Here is an 18,783-nt window from a genome sequence, read left to right as displayed (position 1 = left end):
GCTTAAAAATTCTACAGAAAAATAACCATTTTCTATTAATTCTATAGGTCTTTTCCAGAAGAGACTGAATTAATGTTAATGGAGGTTACACATTTGCCTTAAGAAGAGACTATATCAGGGATCGGCAACCTTTGGCACATGGCCCGTCAGGGAAATCTGCTGGCGGGCTGGGCCGGTTTGTTTACCTGCAGTGTCCGCAGGTTCGGCCGATTGCAGCTCCCACTGGCCGCGGTCCGCCGTCCCAAGTCAATGGGGGCTGCGGGAAGCGGTGTGGGCTGAGGGATGTGCTGGCTGCCACTTCCTGCAGCCCCCATTGGCCTGGAACGGCAAACCACGGCCAGTGAGAACTGCGATCGGCCGAACCTGCGGACACAGCAGGTAAACAAACCGGCCCGGCCTGCCGGGGCTTTCCCTGATAGGTTGTGTGCCAAAGGCTGCTGATCCCTGGACTATATCCTTCTGGATGTACAGAACAGATATTTCTTTGGTCTGAGGTTACATCAGCATTGAAAAGTCTGGTCCTATGTTGCAGAGCTAACAAATCTGTATTATCAGTGACTGGAGGCTTATTTCTTGCATGGGAGAACTATTTTTATTATTTTTTTTTTTTTTTAAAAAACAGCCTTCTAAAGAAAAGACTTCCTCAATTTTTTATAGCAGGGTGCACAGTATTGGGACAATCTGCCGGGTATGAGACAACACTACTATTGTTGTTAATACAGTATTACTTATTTGTATTGCTGAAGCAGCTAAGACTAACCTGTGTCCGGCACTGTACAAACAGAACAAAAAGCTGTACCTTCCCCAAAGAGCTTACAATCTACTCCCCTCAGCAGTAGCGGGAGTTATAGTCCTGGTTCTTCCAGGCATGGTGGAATCAGGCTGATCTGCAGCCCCTAAAATACAGACTAATCCCACTGTACTCAGTAGGAATTTTGTCTCTGTGAGGTCTGCAGATCAGCTATGTAAGCAGTAATTTAAGGTAAAACTGAATGTCTCTGGGACACAGTGAAGCTTACTTTCTTTACTCTGACCACAAACTGGCTTGAGCAGGCCATGAACTAGGCCAGGGGTAGGCAACCTGTGGCATGCGTGCCAAAGGTGGCACGTGAGCTGATTTTCAGTGGCACTCACACTACCTGGGTCCTGGCCACCGGTCCGGGGGGGCTCTGCATTTTAATTTAATTTTAAATGAAGCTTCTTAAACATTTTAAAAACCTATTTACTTTACATACAACAATAGTTTAGTTATATATTATAGACCAGGGCTCGGCAATGTTCGGCACGCGGCTCACCAGGGTAAGCACCCTGGCGGGCCGGGCCAGTTTTATTTACCTGCTGACGCGGCAGGTTCGGCCGATCGCGGCCCCCACTGGCTGCGGTTCGCCGTCCCGGGCCAATGAGGGCGGTGAGAAGCCGCGGCCAGCACATCGCTCGCTCACGCAGCCCCCATTGGCCTGGGACGGCGAACCGCGACCAGTGGGGGCCGCGATTGGCCGAACCTGCCGCGTCAGCAGGTAAATAAAACTGGCCTGGCCCGCCAGGGTGCTTACCCTGGCGAGCCACGTGCCGAACGTTGCCGACCCCTGTTATAGACTTATAGAAAGAGACCTTCTAAAAACGTTAAAATGTATTACTGGCACACAAAACCTTAAATGAAGTGTGAATAAACGAAGACTCAGCACATCACTTCTGAAAGGTTGCTGACCCCTGAACTAAGCTGTGTCCCAATGGAATTATCATACAAAGGCACTGTAAATGAGACGCATACAAAGATGCCATTGACCTTTATATTCTGTTCTTACACTGTAATAAACACATTTACTCTTGTGATCAGTCTCCTCATTTGCCAAAACAATGCAGGGCAAACATGGCCATTCGTATTTTTAATAGGAAGTTCTCTCTTGTGTAATCTGACAGTTGACACAGCAGGGATTGAACCAGGGACCTCCAGAACTAAAGGCATGAGCTGCTACAGCTTGAGCTAAAAAATATCCTCCCATTGCAGGGAGATGTAACAACTCATATCCTCTGCAGGTCAACACAGAGGCAGCCCTCTAACATACACTCACCAGTAGATTTCTTAATAGTACCATGACTGGGATGAAGCATGAATCAACTTTGAATTTACATTTTGCTAACTATCTTGGCTGGTACTTTGAGACGGAATGGCAGGTCTCTGCTCTGAGAATCCACTAAGAGATCTGAAAATCTCAGTAAACTATAGAACCTCCTTTCTGCAATGCTTGTTTATACAGCTACAACTGCCAACGCTTCTGGCAACCCTCCATTCCCCTTTAACAACGTAAAGGCCCTGCTCCACCTTTCCTCTTCCACGTCCTCTCTTCCCTCATCACCTTCAAGTTCAAAAAACTGCTGATCTCTTCATGACTCTTCTGCTGCCACACACCTCCAACAGCTCTATAAACCAGGCACACCCCTGCTTTTCCTCTGACTTCACTTGATCCTCCCTTGATCATCCTCTCCGTATTTAGAAAGAGTGAGTCAGATGGATCCCTGGAGACACTACAGCAGCTCTGCGACATGAAGCTGCTCTAGATACTCTAGAACTGGCTGACCTCAGCCAACTGGAGGATTCTCTATCTGAAGGGGAATTCCTCAGGTGTCACAGAATGGCACAGGGGATGGCCAACATAGCCCTATGCTCCTACTATCACCAGCTGCCAAAACAGCTTCTGCGGGCCACTGGCAGATGATGCAGTTAAAAGTAGCTTCCAGGTGCTGAGCTACTGAGGACTGGGAGAGGTTTAAAAAGAAATTGCTCCCTCCTGAGCTCTGCTGAGTTCTCTAGTCACACCTCAGAATCCAGCCCTCCACTTCTTGCCTTTTTCCCCTCTGCCTCTCAGCTCTTCCCTGATAGCACAGCAATAAACACATCCTTGCTGTCCACTGGTATTTTACCAGGTGCCCTGAAGTCTGCTAGGCTCAAAATCCCCTACCTTCTATCCCAGGGGTGGGCAAACTTTTTGGCCCGAGGGCCACATCTGGGTATGGAAATTGTATGGCGGGCCATGAATGCTCACAAAATTGGGGATTGGGGTGTGGGAGGGGCTGCGGGCTCCGGCTGGAGGTGCAGGTTCTAGGGTAGGGCCAGAAATGAGGAGTTCAGGATGCGGGAGGGGGCTCCGGGCTGGGGCAGGAGTGTGGAGGGGGGTGAGGGCTCTGACTGAGGGTACAGGCTCCAGGGTGGGGCGGGGGATAAGGGGTTGCAGAGGAGGGTGCTCTGGGCTGGGACCGAGGGGTTTGGAGGGCAGGAGGGTGATCAGGGCAAGGGCAGGGGCTTGAGGTGTGGGAGGGGGTCAGGGGTCCAGGCTCCAGGTGGCACTTATTTCAAGCAGCTCCCAGAAGCAGCAGCATGTCCCCCCTTTGGCTCCTATGCAGAGGCGCAGCCAGGCAGCTCGGAATGCTGCCCCGTCCGCAGGTGCCGCCCCTGCAGCTCCCATTGGCCATGGTTCCTGGCCAATGGGAGCTGCGGAGCCCCTTGGCTGACCCTATGCATAGCAGCCGGAGGGAGGCCATGCCGCTGCTTCCGGGAGCTGCGCAGAGCCACAGCACACGCGGAGCGGGGCAAGCCCCCGGCTGGAGTGTAAGCCCTGGACCCCACTCCCCGGCAGGAGCTCGAGGGCTGGATTAAAATGTCTGAAGGGCCGGATGTGGCCCCCGGGCCGTAGTTTGCCCACCCCTGTTCTATCCCCATACCCTCACTAGTTACTCATTTACTTTTCCCCCAACCAGAACCAACATCCTCCTCTTTGACTCCTGCAATACCCAGACTGCCAGAGGCGTAGCACACAGCGGCAGGGCATTGGGGGCACTGCCCCACCAATGTAGGGAAGCCAACACATCTTGTTTGTTTAATATATAATGTGTGAGTGAGAGAGAGAGAAGGGGAGAGAGACTAAATCCAAATCACAAACACAGCAAATATACGGCAGCCTGCTATAGATTTGCTCTGTTCGTAATGTAGATTTAGCAGCAGGGCATTTTTCGCCTTTGCCTCTGTGGCACATGTGCAGCCTGTGGAGTCAAGGTCTGGCAGGAGGTGAGACAGCAGCAGTTTCCTGTGGGGTTTGTGGTGCTGGATTTACCACTCAGGCAACAAGGCAACCACAGAGTGCTCTGAAATGCTGGGCTCTACCTGCGCCATATAGACCCTGCCGGTAAACTAGGTACCTTTTAAGAGCACACCAGAAAGGTTTACATGGGGCAGTAGAGGGCAACACATTAGGGCACTCTACACCTCACACTTCTGGCCAACCACGGACACAGACTCTACGGGCACAATGGATGGGGGGGAAGAGAGGGAGGCCCCCCTTGCCCATAATAGGAGCAAAGGGAGAGAGGTCTCACCTAGTCCCAGCCTCTCCAGGGGGTGGGGGGAGGAAGAGATCCTGCCATGACCCCTTACTCCTCCCACTGGAGAGGCCAGGATAGGCTGGGACCTCTCCCTCCCTTCCACTCCCCTCCTAGCAGAAATGGGATCTCTCCCCACCCCACCCCCCACTGGTGCTGGGACAGGTGGCAGATCAGCACAGAGGGAGCTGAGATGCTGCAACTGGGACTGGGCAGTGGAGAAAGGGCCAAAGCAGCTGAGAGTCTGGAGTAGAGTAGCCTGGACAGTGGAGCTTCCCACAGGAAGCAGAAGGGAAGCACAGGTAGGGGGAGGCAGGGACGGGATGGGCTCTGGTGACTCTTCTCCCCCCCCCCCCCCGTCCTCTCCCTGCTTCGCTCCACTGAGTGGGTAAATTGTCCAACTTGCCCCAAAGCTCACCAGTGACCAATGGTGGCACTGCATTAAACAGTTCTGTATCTCAAAATGGCTGCTGCTCAAAAGGCATGGACGGGTAAAGCATGAGGTCTTTTATTTTAATAAAACATGCAGCTGATGGGTCCCCTGCATCTGTCCCACTACATCAATCCTGTGTTTGTCAGCCCTAAACTATTTTTATAAGCGAAACTGGAGAAAGAGGCCTAGTATCAGTACAAAGCAAGTGTCTGCAAGCAGCATGAACATTTGTCAATATTGTCTTTGGACACTTTAGCACATCTCTAACCGAGAACCATTCCTTTTTATCATTAAAAGAGTCCTTGATCACAGTTCCCATGAGATACTCACATAGGGAGCACACCCCCAAAAAAAGCACAGCTTGTAAATTGATAAATATGAAAAGTGAAATGGCATTTCCAAGAACACAACTTCTTAGCTCACCTCACAGCTTGCTAGACCCTTAACCCTGACCTAGTCACACAAACAGTTCAGAGCTGTTTGAATATTAGCCAATAAAGCAGCCAGAAAGCAAGATGTTCTCGCTTGGAAAACATTGTTCCAGTGTTTAGGGTTGGAGTCTTGCTACCTTCCAGCAGACCCCGTTATGGCCTCAGACACTGACTTCATTGTAAGAGTAAACAGACAAGGATGAACAGGAATAGCAGAAGTCTCAGCAACAAAGAGACAGAATATCAAGTCTATATTGAAGTTACAGTGCCTTCACAGTTTGAAAAGGTCAAGCTGTACATAAGAAACCCATGCAGTGAGGTCATCTCCTTATACCCCTGTAGTTAAACACAATGGGTTATTTCCTCCCTCACTGCAAGACACTTGCCCATTATGTTTGTTTTAAATAAATCAAAACTTCTTCACTCTGGGGGAAGTGGGGAAGGTTAAGAACAGCAAACAATTAAAAAATATTACACCTAACATCTACAAAAATAGATTTTTTTTTAAACTGTAAGCCAATCTTACACAGTCTTGATAGCATTGCTACTCCAATCAGTCTCAATAAGTCACACTGATATATACTGTCTGAGAAAGAAAGTTACTTCCAACTTTAGAAGCTGGAAAATCTATTAAATGTGTTTACATCCTATGAGTTGCACTGTAGAAGCGTGCCTCTGAAAAAAGGACGGCTACTGTTCAAAACTGCACGGGAAAGATGTGGCTACTAAGTGAGAACCGAAAGTGGCTTCTAAGTGGAGCTGGACAGCATATCAGCCTGTCCTCTAACCTTCTGAGTTTCATTCAGCTTCCTTTTCGGGGAAAATATCTATTTCCAACAAATTCTAAGCATCGTTCTTTGAGACTCACTTACCTACTGACTTCTCTGCCACAATGCCTTTTTTTTGTTCTTTCAAAACAGTTTCATATTATTAGGGTCCTTCATTTTCAGTTTTTATTTAATTTAATTTTCCCTGGGAATTTATCCGTGTTTATTACCACCACAACAAAAACGGGTGAAAATCAGTGCAAAAAACTGTTAATAATTTTTCTGGGTAAATGTCTGGATTTATTATTTTTGTGGATGGAAAGACAGGGAATTCTGTTCATCAATGTGGCTTTCTGCAGAACTAAAACAGAACTCAAAACACAATGCCACTCCGAGTTTAAGAAAACAATATATTTCTAATCTCCAAATAAAACTTTTCGTTTGAATAGTTTACTGCTGTAGACTTCGAACTATTCACCTATAAATATTTACATTTAATATTTGGGCTGCACCGTTCGTAGCGCATACACTTAGCTTCATCCTTGTCTCCTGCTTTTGTCTTTTTAAAACTTTTGAATACTTTGTGTTCTGAAATGGAGAGATTTGTGTTTTCTTCCCATTGTAGTGTGTCAAACCTTTAAACCGTTATCTGGTAAGAGCTTGGAATGTGTATGTGGTGGGCGTGAGATTCATCAGTATATTCAGATGCGCACGTACTTCAGAGCTTGCATGCATGCCTGTTTGTTTATTGTGTGTATCTTGTAGACTAATACATAGCCTTCCTTTAACAGGCAGCTTTGCATATACACACACAGACTAATGTATTATCGTAATACATGTCTCATGCAATGGATTGTTTTTTCCTAATCAAACGTTTTTTTTTAAATATATTTGAATGATAGAAAAGTAGGGTGAAAAATCAGAAAAAACAGAAAAATACTTTTTGTAAAACCCAGGAATTTTTTGGTATAAATCGGTTTAAATTGAAAACAAAGGGGCTTGCATATTATGTAATGGCACTTAAGGACATGACTACAGCTTACAAAGACAGTATGAAAAATTAAATACCAGAGGCTCTCACTTACAAGCAGTTATTCCTGCAAACATCTCAGCAAACCTAGGATTCTGCTCCTGGGAGAAGATAGTGTCTGGCTTCTCCACTGGCTTTCCACCCTCATGAACGTTAGTTGGTATATTTGGAACAGGTACCTGTTGTTGACATATACAAAGAAAGAATGTAACTCCCCCATCCCATATTTGACAAAATGAGCTCAAGTATAGTCACAGGGTCTTTTTGTTTTGTTTAGATGCTTAATCACTTTGTGTTTAAAAGATCAGAGACACCAGTATAAAAAAAAAGCACCACCACCCATTCAGAGATATCACCTGAGATAAGTCATAGGAGGACAACCCATCTCTCTGATGTACTTCAAGCTCGGCTTGCTGTTGCTGAAGCTGTCTGCAAATACGAGAGGAAATGACTAGAGTTACAAAAAATGTAATTCAGAAACAAAAAGGAGGAGGCTTGGCTCGCTCCTTTAAATTCCCATAGCAAATGTAACCGCTTTCAGAGTCTTTGTTGACAAGCCATTTCCTACAAAGCCAAAATATTTTTAAAGATTTCTTACTGAGAAAACCTCAAAACACAGTACAGTTTTTGCTGAGCATAACAGAGTCAACAATGCCTTGCACACCAAAACTCACATTGATTTCCAAGGAGTTTTGGGCTGTATCCTGCATTCCTTGTGCATCTAACTTTTTCATAAATGTCATTTATTTTTAAAATGCCAATTAGACATCTTTGCAGATTAAAGAGCAATACGCAGGCCCTGTTCCTGCACTTGCTGAAGTCCATATTAAAGTGCCCATTGGCTTGAATGGATGCAGCATCGGGCCCATAGCAATCAACAGGTGGGAAAATTATTTCCTCATTTTATAATCTTGTAGATTCCTGTGAAGATTATGGCAATATAATAATAAAATACTACTACTACTTATATAACTCATAGTGGTTTTCAACAGCAGATTTTAAAGCATTTCACAATATTTTAGTGTATTTATCCTCACAGCAGCCTTAAACTGGGGAACAGAGAGGCTAAGTGACTTGCTCATGGACACACAGTAAGTCTGTGGCAGAGCGCAGAACTGAACGCAGGTTTGCCAAGTCCTAGGCTGTTGCCTGAACCCCTGGACCATGCTTCCTCTCTAAATAACCCCCCCACAGAAGTTATTTAGATTGTCTGGTCATATATCATTGTGTGTGTGTGTTGAGGGGAGGGAGAGTAGTGTATCAAAGCAGATACTTCCATATTACAGATGTGAAGAGTTTTTCAGGGAAATAATTTAAAGAAAGGAAAATGTATTGCATATAAAACCATTCTTAATAACCCACCCCATTCAGCATAATTTTGGTTTTACCCCCCTCTACATCACAATCCAGATTCTATTTATTTTCCCAAAGCTTTGTACAGCAGAGGAGCTCCAGAAATAAATTAGTTTTACATTTGCTAGAAGACACTTTTTATAGAATCAATGTGTGGACAAATGCTGCAGAAGAAGAGTAATTTTAAACACGATAAAAACCAAAGGAAATAAGTAATTTAAATGAATAAGAATCACTGCAGATATAGTCAATAAAAATGAATGAAGAAGCACAATCTACCAAAAATTTCTGTGTAAATCCCTGAAACACAGTGTCAGGCACTGTTACTTAAGCACACCAAATTAGTGAAATACCAGCAGATATAGTTGAAAACTATAATTAATTTGACACATTTGTCTATAAAGCCTTGGAGGGACACTACTAATACATAAATATATAATCTTATTAGCATTAACTAAGTGTAACTTACTTATGTACTAACATTTTACAAAATACATAATGTAGTTATAGAAATGCATAGATCTTTTATATTTTAAGTTAATATAGCCATTAATGTATTTTCTGCACCTTTATCTTCACCACTGTGTTTTTAAAAAGATATAAACCCCTAGGCACCTAAGTAATAACTTCACAAATATTTGAGCCAGCTACAGTAGCTAATACTTTATGACATCCAGAAATTCAGAAACCAGACCACTATAACGCAAAATGCCCTTGCAGTATCAGTTTTTCCTCATTAGGGCTAAAATCTGATTCTGCTGAAGACAACAGCAACATCTCCCCCCCCCCCACCACCACTCTCATAGAGTGGGATCAAGATTTTCCCTAAAATATATCCTACACAAACCTTTACTTTTAACTGTCTGCATCCACAAATAAGGTAGTTGAAAATCTTCTAAATTATTACATGGCACCCATAACCGGAGTAGGAGAATCTCCCAAGAATTAAGAAAGCAACATCAACACCTCTCTCTCTCTCTCTTCCTACCCAAAATATCCGAATAAATTGTATGGCTAGACTGTTGGAATTGTATGTGTGGTTTGTGTGTGAGGTGCTTACAGAGGGAAAGTCAATTTGAAGAGAAGTTTTGCAGTTAGTTCTGAACATGGTAAGGTTACTGGGCATTCTTCCCTTTCTGGATAAGGAATTCCTTAATGTAGGCCCCACTGCCATAACATTCTTTCTACTATGCTCACAAGTCTAATAGTTGACAAGTTTATGATTCCAGTAGAATGTAGCTGTCATGGGCGGGTATCAGTCATGGAGAGAGATATGATTCCCCACATAATTAGGGGCCAATCCCATGGTTGGCTTTGAGCACTAGGACAAAGACCACAAACTAGCTTCTGTATTTAATGAGGAGCCAGTCCTGAGACTGGAGCACTTGGATGGTGTTTTGTGTTTGTGTTTTGTACCAGTTAGAACTATTTCTAGGTGAATGGCTTCATTTCTAGTTATGAACTGCAATAACCAAGCCTGCAGGATATAAATGCATGCAATACCAGAGCCAGGGCTGTGACCATTAGAATGGGGACACAATCTTTAGGGGGCCAGCTGCAGGCAGACAGAAATGGGCATTTTTACTAACACAGCTATTCAGGCATTGATTAACACCAAACGGGAAGGAAGGTGGCAGAAAATCGGAGGGCATATGCCCTTGATGGGGGAGGATCGAGTTAGCCAGCTGATCTTCATCCAAGTACTGACTCTGGCTAGCGGCTGAGAAAGCTGGGAGAGAGTGCTGTTTATGCTGAACATAAAGGAGAGGCAGAGCTGGGCGTTGTCCGTGTGCTGCTGTCATTTCAGCCTGTGTTGTCTCAATGGCTCTGCTGACTGCTTTGTGTAGATGCTGAATAATATAAGGAAGAAGATTGGGGGACTTCTCAGGTGAGGGCTTTGGAGGTGGAGGAACACTTCACTTGCCCATAACAAGTATTTGGGTTTGGTCTGAGGTGAAGGACCTGAGTAGTTTCAGGGCATTTCTGTTTAAACCTTTTGCCTCTTAAAGGCAGGAGAGGAACATTTGTCAATGACGCCAAATGTTGCAGGCTGCAAACCCTCCATAAAGTAATACGGTTTCTACAGAATATCAGCATTTATCGGATTTTTTTTTTGGCTTAAGACAATTAGAGGCAAGTTTGGCTTGTACTAGTTCTGCTAATGGTTCCTTTCCACCTCTTGGTCACATCTAGTGACGCTGTTTATGGCATGAGGGGCTCAAAGACAGTTGACCCATCCACTGTGGTCTGACCTGTACCCAGCCACCAGAGATATTTTTCTCAGGAAGACAGACACCAAGGCTGTGAGATAGAGATGACAACAAGACCAGAATTGGATTGATAGGAAAGTAGACCACCTGTAAATAAGAACCAGTGTTTTGGTGGTAGCATTCCCCTTGCCTTCTCCTGAAGAAGTACAAGACTTCATAGACAGGAATTGCAAACCATTGGGCCTTTCCCTCAAGCAGGAAGATATTACAGATGGATGGGTGGTAGTGGTGGAAAAAAAGGGGTTCCAGATACCAAGGAGATGGACCTCAACTATCTGGATAATTTGGGTAAGTTCTGGGCTATGACCCAAAAAGTTAGATCCTTATCAAAACCATATTTTAAAGCTGTCCATTACTATCAGGAACTTGAAACAGAGATTCAAATCCCAAACAGCTGGAGACATATAGTGTGTAATATAGAATCAATTTTGTATCATGTGGAGAAAACAGAAAACGTATTTCCCAAGTATTCCTTGGACCATGGATTTTCATTAATAGTTTATCAAATAGAAAATAAGTATGTCTTAAAAAACCCACTACTGTACACAAAGAGATTCTTTATTCAGTAAGCAAATACATGCTTTTCCAACAAAACTCCAGGCAGCAATTTAATCACTGAAAATATATGGGGAAGTTTTTCGAAACACCATTCTTTGGACGATAAACACCCAATAAAATGTGTTGTTAACGTGAAAGCTAATTACATTGTTTCAATCTTTATATCTCTTCTATTAAGTACAAAGTGTGTTCTCTTGATTCAGCCATAGATATACAACTGAGTCAAACAAAATAACATACTTAATTAGCTCTGTTTGTTTGCCAGCACTTGTCTAACCTGGAACTCCTCAGTCTGTCTCTATTTGAAGATACTCATCAGTAGTACTTATTAACCTACAATACAAAATAAGTACCACGCTAGATCAATATTTCCTTACAAGGCAAACTGTACAAAATCCAACTAACTATAAAGAACAAATATTTAAATGCAACTTCTCTGCATTGCATTGTACTGTAAGCTACTCAGTTGTAATTTAATTTTAAAAGTGGGTTGGGTTTCTCATTTTTACTGCAAGTATTAAGATCTCAAATGTGGTTTTAGCTCTTTAAGAAAATATGCAATGTTTCAGAGACCAGCCAAACTAGGCACAGTTGAATCTTGTTGCTGGGATTGGTTTAGATACTCCCTCACTGCCTGCCCTTTTGAATGGATGATTATTACATATAGATCCCTTCAGTCATTAGATTTCCAGATCAGATGTGTAACAATGGGACAAGCCAGGGTGGTTTTGGTTTTGGAAAAATTCAATCCTCTTGTTTTAGTTTGCAAGTGAAAGCCAAAATGGACCCTGCTTTTGATTTTAGGATTCATGGCTTAGAGCAGATAAGGACAAACCACGGCCCGCGGGACTGTCCTGCCCGGCCCCATAGCTCCCGGCTGAGGACCCTAGTCCCCGGCCCCTCCCCCGCTGTGCAGTGTGGGGAGCACAGCTAGCTCTGGCCAGGTGTCGCGGCTCCTGCTGCTGATAAGGGGGCGGGGAGGGGGGCTGGGGGGCAGTCAGGGGGGAGGGGGCGGTTGGATGGGGCTGAGGTTCTGGGGGGGGCGTTCAGGGGATGGGGAACAGGGAGGGTTGGGAGTGGGAGTCCCGGGGGGCCTGTCAGGGGGCGGGGATGTGGATAGGGGTTGGGAGGGCAGTCAGGGAACGGGGGGCTAGGATAAAGGAGTGGGATCCCGGGGGGCAGTTAGGGGCGGGGGGTCCCGGGAGGGGATGGTCAGGGGCCAAGGAGCAGAGGGCGGTTGGATAGGGGGTGGGAGCCCGGGGGGGCTGTCAGGGGGCGGGGGAATGGATAGGGGTCAGGGCAGTCAGGGGACTGGGAGCACGGGGGTTGGATAGGGGCAGGGGGTCCCAGGAGGGGGTGGTCAGGGGACAAGGAGCAGGGGGGGTTGGATGGGTTGGGAGTTCTGAGGGGGGCAGTCAGGGGGTGGAAAGTGGGAGGGGGCCAGGCTGTTTGGGGAGGCAGCCTTCCCTACCCGGCCCTCCATACAGCTGCGCAACCCCAATATGGCCCTCGGGCCAAAACGTTTGCCCACCCCTGGCTTAGAGGAAGCCATGAAAGATTAATTTTCTGGTTCAAAAGATGATATCCTACATAGCAAGTGGAATATTGTCTTGGTCAACTGAGAATTCCCCAGATAACTGCTGAAATTCCTGGCTCACGATGGAAGCCCCTGTGAAAACCTCTCACTGTGCTGAGGATGTTCTGTGAACCTGAAGGATTTAATTGCTAATACAGATTTATCCAAGCAAATACTGGAATAAAAGGCTCTGTACAAGTTTCCTTTTGAAACTGGAGATTTTCTAGTTGAATACCTGTATGTCTCTGTATAAACTCTGGAATCACCAGCTTATTGTCCTGGCTTCAAAGTGGTCAAGAAGAATTCAAACTTTAGTGTATGCAGTTTTCTTGTTGGGGAGAAATGAGTGGCAGACTTCAGATATCACCCCGAGTCTATTTTTATTAGTAATAGATGCCCATAGTCCCAGTTACTACTTTGAAAGGAAGGTTTGTGATATCTTCACTATCATGGGCTAGAATCTCACTGAAACAGCTGATTTCACAAGTGGTCTACTCACTACTTCACCTGAATCAGAGTTAGGAATCAACTATACCAGAGCTGACCACTGATTCAGCCAGAATTCTGCCTCTGGTAGCAACCTGCACCAGGTCTTTCAGAGGACTGCAACTCTACCACTAAAATATTTCAAGACCAACAGAAGTCCAGGATTCATCAATACACACAATAATCCAATCAGGTTTATGAAAAATGAAAACATCAAAATCTCTAAAGGTCAGGACACAACCCATTTCTGCTCTACGTGCATATAAAATTAAGAAACTGTTCATTCAGCTCAGGGTAGATGGGTTCATTCAAAGGGAGTTCAACCTGTGCGTAAAACAAATGTTAGTCAATTTTTTCTGGAACTCAAAGAGGAAGATGTGGTGAGGTGACACGAAGAGGTCTCCTTTTCAGCTGAACACAGTACAAATGCTAAACATTAAATACTTCATTTCTGCAGGAAGTTTCTTTTGGATAATTACATCCAAAAGACACCAAGCTAACTTTTTTTTTTTTGGCACGGTACTAAATGAACACTGAACCCAAAGTTTAATTATCCTTCCACACAGAAACTAAGCTGGGAAAGTGTGGTTTGAGCATTGGCCTGCTAAACCCAGGGTTGTGAGTTCAATCCTTGAGGGGGCCACTTAGGGATCTGGAGCAAAATCAATACTTGGTCCTGCTAGTGAAGGCAGGGGGCTGGACTCGATGACCTTTCAAGGTCCCTTCCAGTTCTAGGAGATGGGATATCTCCATTAATGGTGTTACATTTGCAAACTGCTTCAAGTCCCAAAGCAATATTCTAAAAAACAACTTTATGACCAGCACTGCCCTCTACAGTCCTCTTGGAAAACAAACTGCATTCACTGGGCAACACAAGATGAAAATTTTTTATTAATAGAGAGCACTGGCAGGTAAAACAGACATATCTCTAAATTCAAATGATAGCTATTTATCTACATATATCTATATATCAAATCAAACGTATTAATATAGCATCAGCCTCAGGTCAGAGTGCCTATAAGATAAATACATGTTTTAAAACTAACACAGCTCAGTAAAATGAATACAAATTTTAAAATGAAAGAGATAAAAGAAAAAAAAGACAGAAAGCCCCACAAGATAAACCCTTCCTCCAAGATCTTTAAAATTATCACCCTAAAACAAATTCTAAAAATAAAACAACAAGGGTTAGAAATATATTATTTAACTACGTCACACACTTTTTTTCTTGTTTTTGTGGCTGATCAGGCAAAGAAGGCCACAGCCCATACAATCCAAACATTTTCACAACATAACCAGTATTCTAGTTTTTAAGCTGGTAAGGTAAAAGGCATCTTGAGCCAGGAATGGGGCTAACCACTTAATTTTCAGGTGATCACAGAGGTTTTAAGAAAGTAGAGCATGTGATAAATCTTCAATCTGGCCAGATCTACATAGACAAAGACAATTATGTCTCACAATACTCGCATACCTCCTTTCTAGGTAAGCCATCTGCATAGTTTGAAAATGCTGAGTTGTAAAGGCCCTTTTTAACATATTATTGTTCATCATTTCCAAATGTGGCTATTCTTTAAATGAGAAAGCCCAGGGGACATACTTGTTGTGTGAACAACTGCCATATCCAGTTGTTTGCAAACATTTTCTGCTCTAAGTTTGTGTAAAGATATAGAGACAGACAGGCAGACAATGAAACTAGGGTTTTAAAAAGGATATTGTAGAAATATAGAATAGAATTAAACATATGTTTACCTGGTCCCTTGTCTCAAAGAAATAATTATGGCCCCATTTTTAAGCACTCTTGAGCCAATATACTATGGTGCTAGATGCATTATAAAATTTATAGACAAATCAAAGCCTGCTTCTGATTTTGCGCACACAGTTGACAGCATCTGTAAATGCACCCGTTGTGTCTTCAAGTAAATCAGCCTGTTGGGCCCAGTGTCCATATGCAAATTAGCCATCTGTGCACGCAAGAGATGCACCTCCACTGATTCCGTAACAATTAGACATGCAAAAAATGGGCACGCAAATCAGAGGCAAATTCTGAGAAGCTGCCCTTTATTCTGCCCCAAAGTATCCAGAAAATAACGTATCCATACACAGGCGAAGCTAGTCAGCCATGACAGTAAGAATTGCATTGTGCATGTGTGTATGGAGGGCAGAGGAAATGGGGAAAAGAAAAAATAAGTCAGTTGAACATAGATATGTTCTGTTCCTTCTAATTTAGTACTTAAATTTACAAGCTTTTTTTAAAAAAAAAAAATTAAATACCAAAACCAACAGATTTCTTTTATTGTGTCACAGCTCTCCAAAAAAAGGGAAGGCAAAACATATTTAGCAATGTCATTTTGTATAAGAGAATACATGGAAACATCATCTGTCGAACTAACGGCACCCAATCTCCTTATTAGGGCAACATCTCTGGTTTATTTTTAAAACCAAGTAAGGACAGATATGACAGGATCCAGATACTGGCACAATTTTATTAATCCCAGTCTGTGCTAGGGAGCCAAGGTATCTTGAAAAGGAAAGTATGGAACAATAGTCAACACTACTTAATCTATAGGTCAAAATTTAGATCTCCGGACCCTGGGAACAAAAGCCAATTATTTCAGTTGGCATCCAGTTATCAGCAATTGTCTCTAATTTTGCATGCCTGTTTTTATGTATGCAAATGATTATGTGCATCTTCCCCCCCCCCATACATAAATATTTGGGTGTGCAAATGAGGTAGCTGAATAACCAGCTCCCTGATTTCAATACACAAGATTTATTTGCTCCAAATCGGCAGTATGTCCTTTTTTTCCAGGCACAGTTGATGTGTTACCAACAAGGGTTTTAAGTTGGCAACTAAAGAGACCTCAGAGCCAATTCTAACCATTTATTTTAAGTATTGTTAGGTCAGTGCATAACAGAACGGTGCATACATCAATCTGTAAAAAAAAAAAAAAAAGACCTTTGCAGCCTGATCACAAACAACTTACACTGTTTGACATAGTTCTGAAGTTAGTTTACAATCTGGAACATTTATAGGGCTTTGTATATTTTCACTGTAACTTATGTTCTCTTTTTTCCACAGAGGAACTTCTTATTTTTAATAACATTATTTTTGCCCATAAATTTCCAGTACATTTGAACATCTGTTCATCTGTCTGGCACGTCAGATTTTTGCTGACTTAAGCTAACATTATAGTTGTTTGTTAGGACACTACAAAAATAATATTCTTTGCTGAACAATTCTTGTAAAGGTTACATCTTTCTGGTAACTCTTAGCAAACTAGCATTTTTTCTTCTCAGCATGACTCCTAGGACACTTTGGGAGTTTAACTCATAACCAAGTTACAGGCCTTATAAACTCTGGCGCATAGGCTAACAGGTAGGATATGCAAAAATGGGCATATGAAGGTGAGGCCGGGTTACAAGTGGCCCTTAGTGTCCAAGTCTATGTCATTGTCAAAACGCTCTCCTAAGCAACAAGGTAGAATATAGGGTGATAGTTGAAACAGAGGAAGAACACTTACCATATTTATAAAATGCAAAGCCAGAGGAGAGTTTGTTGTGATAGTGAAATTATTAGTGCCCATCTACATTAGTTAAGTGCCTGTTTGAGATCTCCATTACACATTCTAACAGGTTTGTAACACAGATCTCAACTTTCCCTTTGAGTTTTAAACTTGTTAAAGAAAAACACCCAGTTTAGTCCAAAGCACATTTAAAAATATCAGATTATTATTTTATTGGGAAAAGATCCATAACAGAAGAAAACATCTCAGGTTAGCTTCTGCAGCTGCTGGCTCTGACAGTCTGTGTTATGAGGTTATGCGGTGAATTAGGCTGCACTGGATTCTTAGGGGAACTTCTTTGGAAGCAGCTCTACAATACCAGTTTGGGGATTAAACATCTTAAACCTCTCTCATGGGTGTAGTCACAGATTGTGCCCAGAATAATTTAGACTCACAGTGATTTGAGCACATGGCTCTAAAGGACTGGAGCAGCATTAAGCTGCCAACCTAACACAAGCTGCTGCTGTGATCCTGCCAATGAAAAGAATCAAAGGAGTTGTTCATCTTTGTAACCCCTACCCCAACTCCTGGTAAGTGCCAATCTTCTCCTACCATGGTCTGTTCAGGAGTTTCTCTAGCAAACTGCCACTGGCTGCAAGGTAGTAGGGATGAGTCCAGGAGAAGAGGACCAGATCTAGGACATGTACACAGTTATAGCACACAAGAAGCACGAAACTTGTTTACATGAGTCTGCCATTCCTTTAAGCAGCTCTGCAGCTTTCCCTTTGGGCTTATGAACTGGGCTAACTTTTCTGCAGCCTCACAACTGAACTGAACTGGATTTGGACTAGATACCATGAGGTGAAAATCGCCAACCCTTATTATTAATTCTCTAAGCTATCCTGCTCGGGGCAGATGTTGTGTTGCTGGAGGCCTTGTCCTAGCCTTCAATGCAGGCTGGATCAAGCCTGTTGGGCTTTTCTGATTTAATGAGTTATTGTTATTTGTTTTTAATCTGTGATGCACCCATATGCTAATGACACATCATATGCAGCCATATATGGTAAACAGAAACATTTATTTGTGAGAACTTGTAGCGTAGGCAACCCGACTATAGTTTGGGGTAAGTATAAATGAATGCAACTGAAAATAAGCCACCATGAGAACCCATGTAAAAACTCAAGTTCAGGTTATAACAGCATTTTTTTAGGTTAAATTCTTTTAAAAAAGCGTTTCAAGCTCCATGAAAAGCACATACTTAACGTTAGTGTTGGTGCAAATGATGTATTCAATCTCATCAGAATAAGGATTCTGAAAAGTGAAGCTGCTGGTCCTGATTAACATCCACTCCCGGTTTTTGGTACGAAAACGATACATCACAGATAGGACTTGGCCTTTCAGTTTAACAACCTGAAAAAGTTTTTGTAAACGTCAGAGACAGCAGACTGATACCTGACGTAGAAACAAATAACACACCACCAATAACTAGTGGATTTCAGACTGAAACTGTGCAAAGATACAGCTACAATTTGGATGTATTCTTTATACAAACCCAACAACCCAAGTCCACTCTGTGTTTGCAGTTAGCCCCATAAAAGTCTAAACCTACATATCCTGGATTACAAAATACCCTCTTCCAATTTACATATAAAGACCAATGGACTGTGTCTTTATCCCAATGGGAAGGCATTACAACAAGGATTTACCGTGGAACACATATCAAAATATACACCTCTACCCCGATATAACGCTGTCCTCAGGAGCCAAAAAATCCTACCGCATTATAGGTGAAACCGCGTTATATTGAACTTGCTTTGATCTGCCGGAGTGCGCAGTCCCGCCCCCCCGGAGCACTGCTTTACCGCATTATATCTGAATTCGTGTTATATCAGGTCGCGTTATATCAAGGTAGAGGTGTATTATGAGAGAAATAAAACCACAGCATCTTTTATCATACGAATATTTACACATAATCAGAAAACAAATTTTGCACAATGTACAA

At 43.2% G+C, this 18,783-nt stretch overlaps 1 protein-coding gene across 3 annotated transcripts in view; it reads right to left on the bottom strand.

Moving 5' to 3' along the window:
* ARNT2 (aryl hydrocarbon receptor nuclear translocator 2) overlaps positions 1-18,783 on the bottom strand; it is a 142,833-nt gene that overhangs the window by 19,201 nt on the left and 104,849 nt on the right. For all 3 annotated transcript variants that reach the window (XM_054041731.1, XM_054041732.1, XM_054041733.1), the window contains exons 12-14: positions 18,040-18,191; positions 7,392-7,464; positions 7,091-7,214 (exon numbers count right to left, since the gene is read on the bottom strand). In XM_054041731.1, the coding sequence (XP_053897706.1) occupies positions 7,091-7,214; positions 7,392-7,464; positions 18,040-18,191 (349 nt within the window). The remainder of the gene's footprint in view (positions 1-7,090; positions 7,215-7,391; positions 7,465-18,039; positions 18,192-18,783) is intronic.

Source organism: Malaclemys terrapin, chromosome 10, assembly GCF_027887155.1.
Source record: "Malaclemys terrapin pileata isolate rMalTer1 chromosome 10, rMalTer1.hap1, whole genome shotgun sequence".
NCBI classification, from domain to species: Eukaryota; Metazoa; Chordata; order Testudines; family Emydidae; genus Malaclemys; species Malaclemys terrapin.
This window is presented reverse-complemented; position numbering and strand designations above follow the sequence as displayed.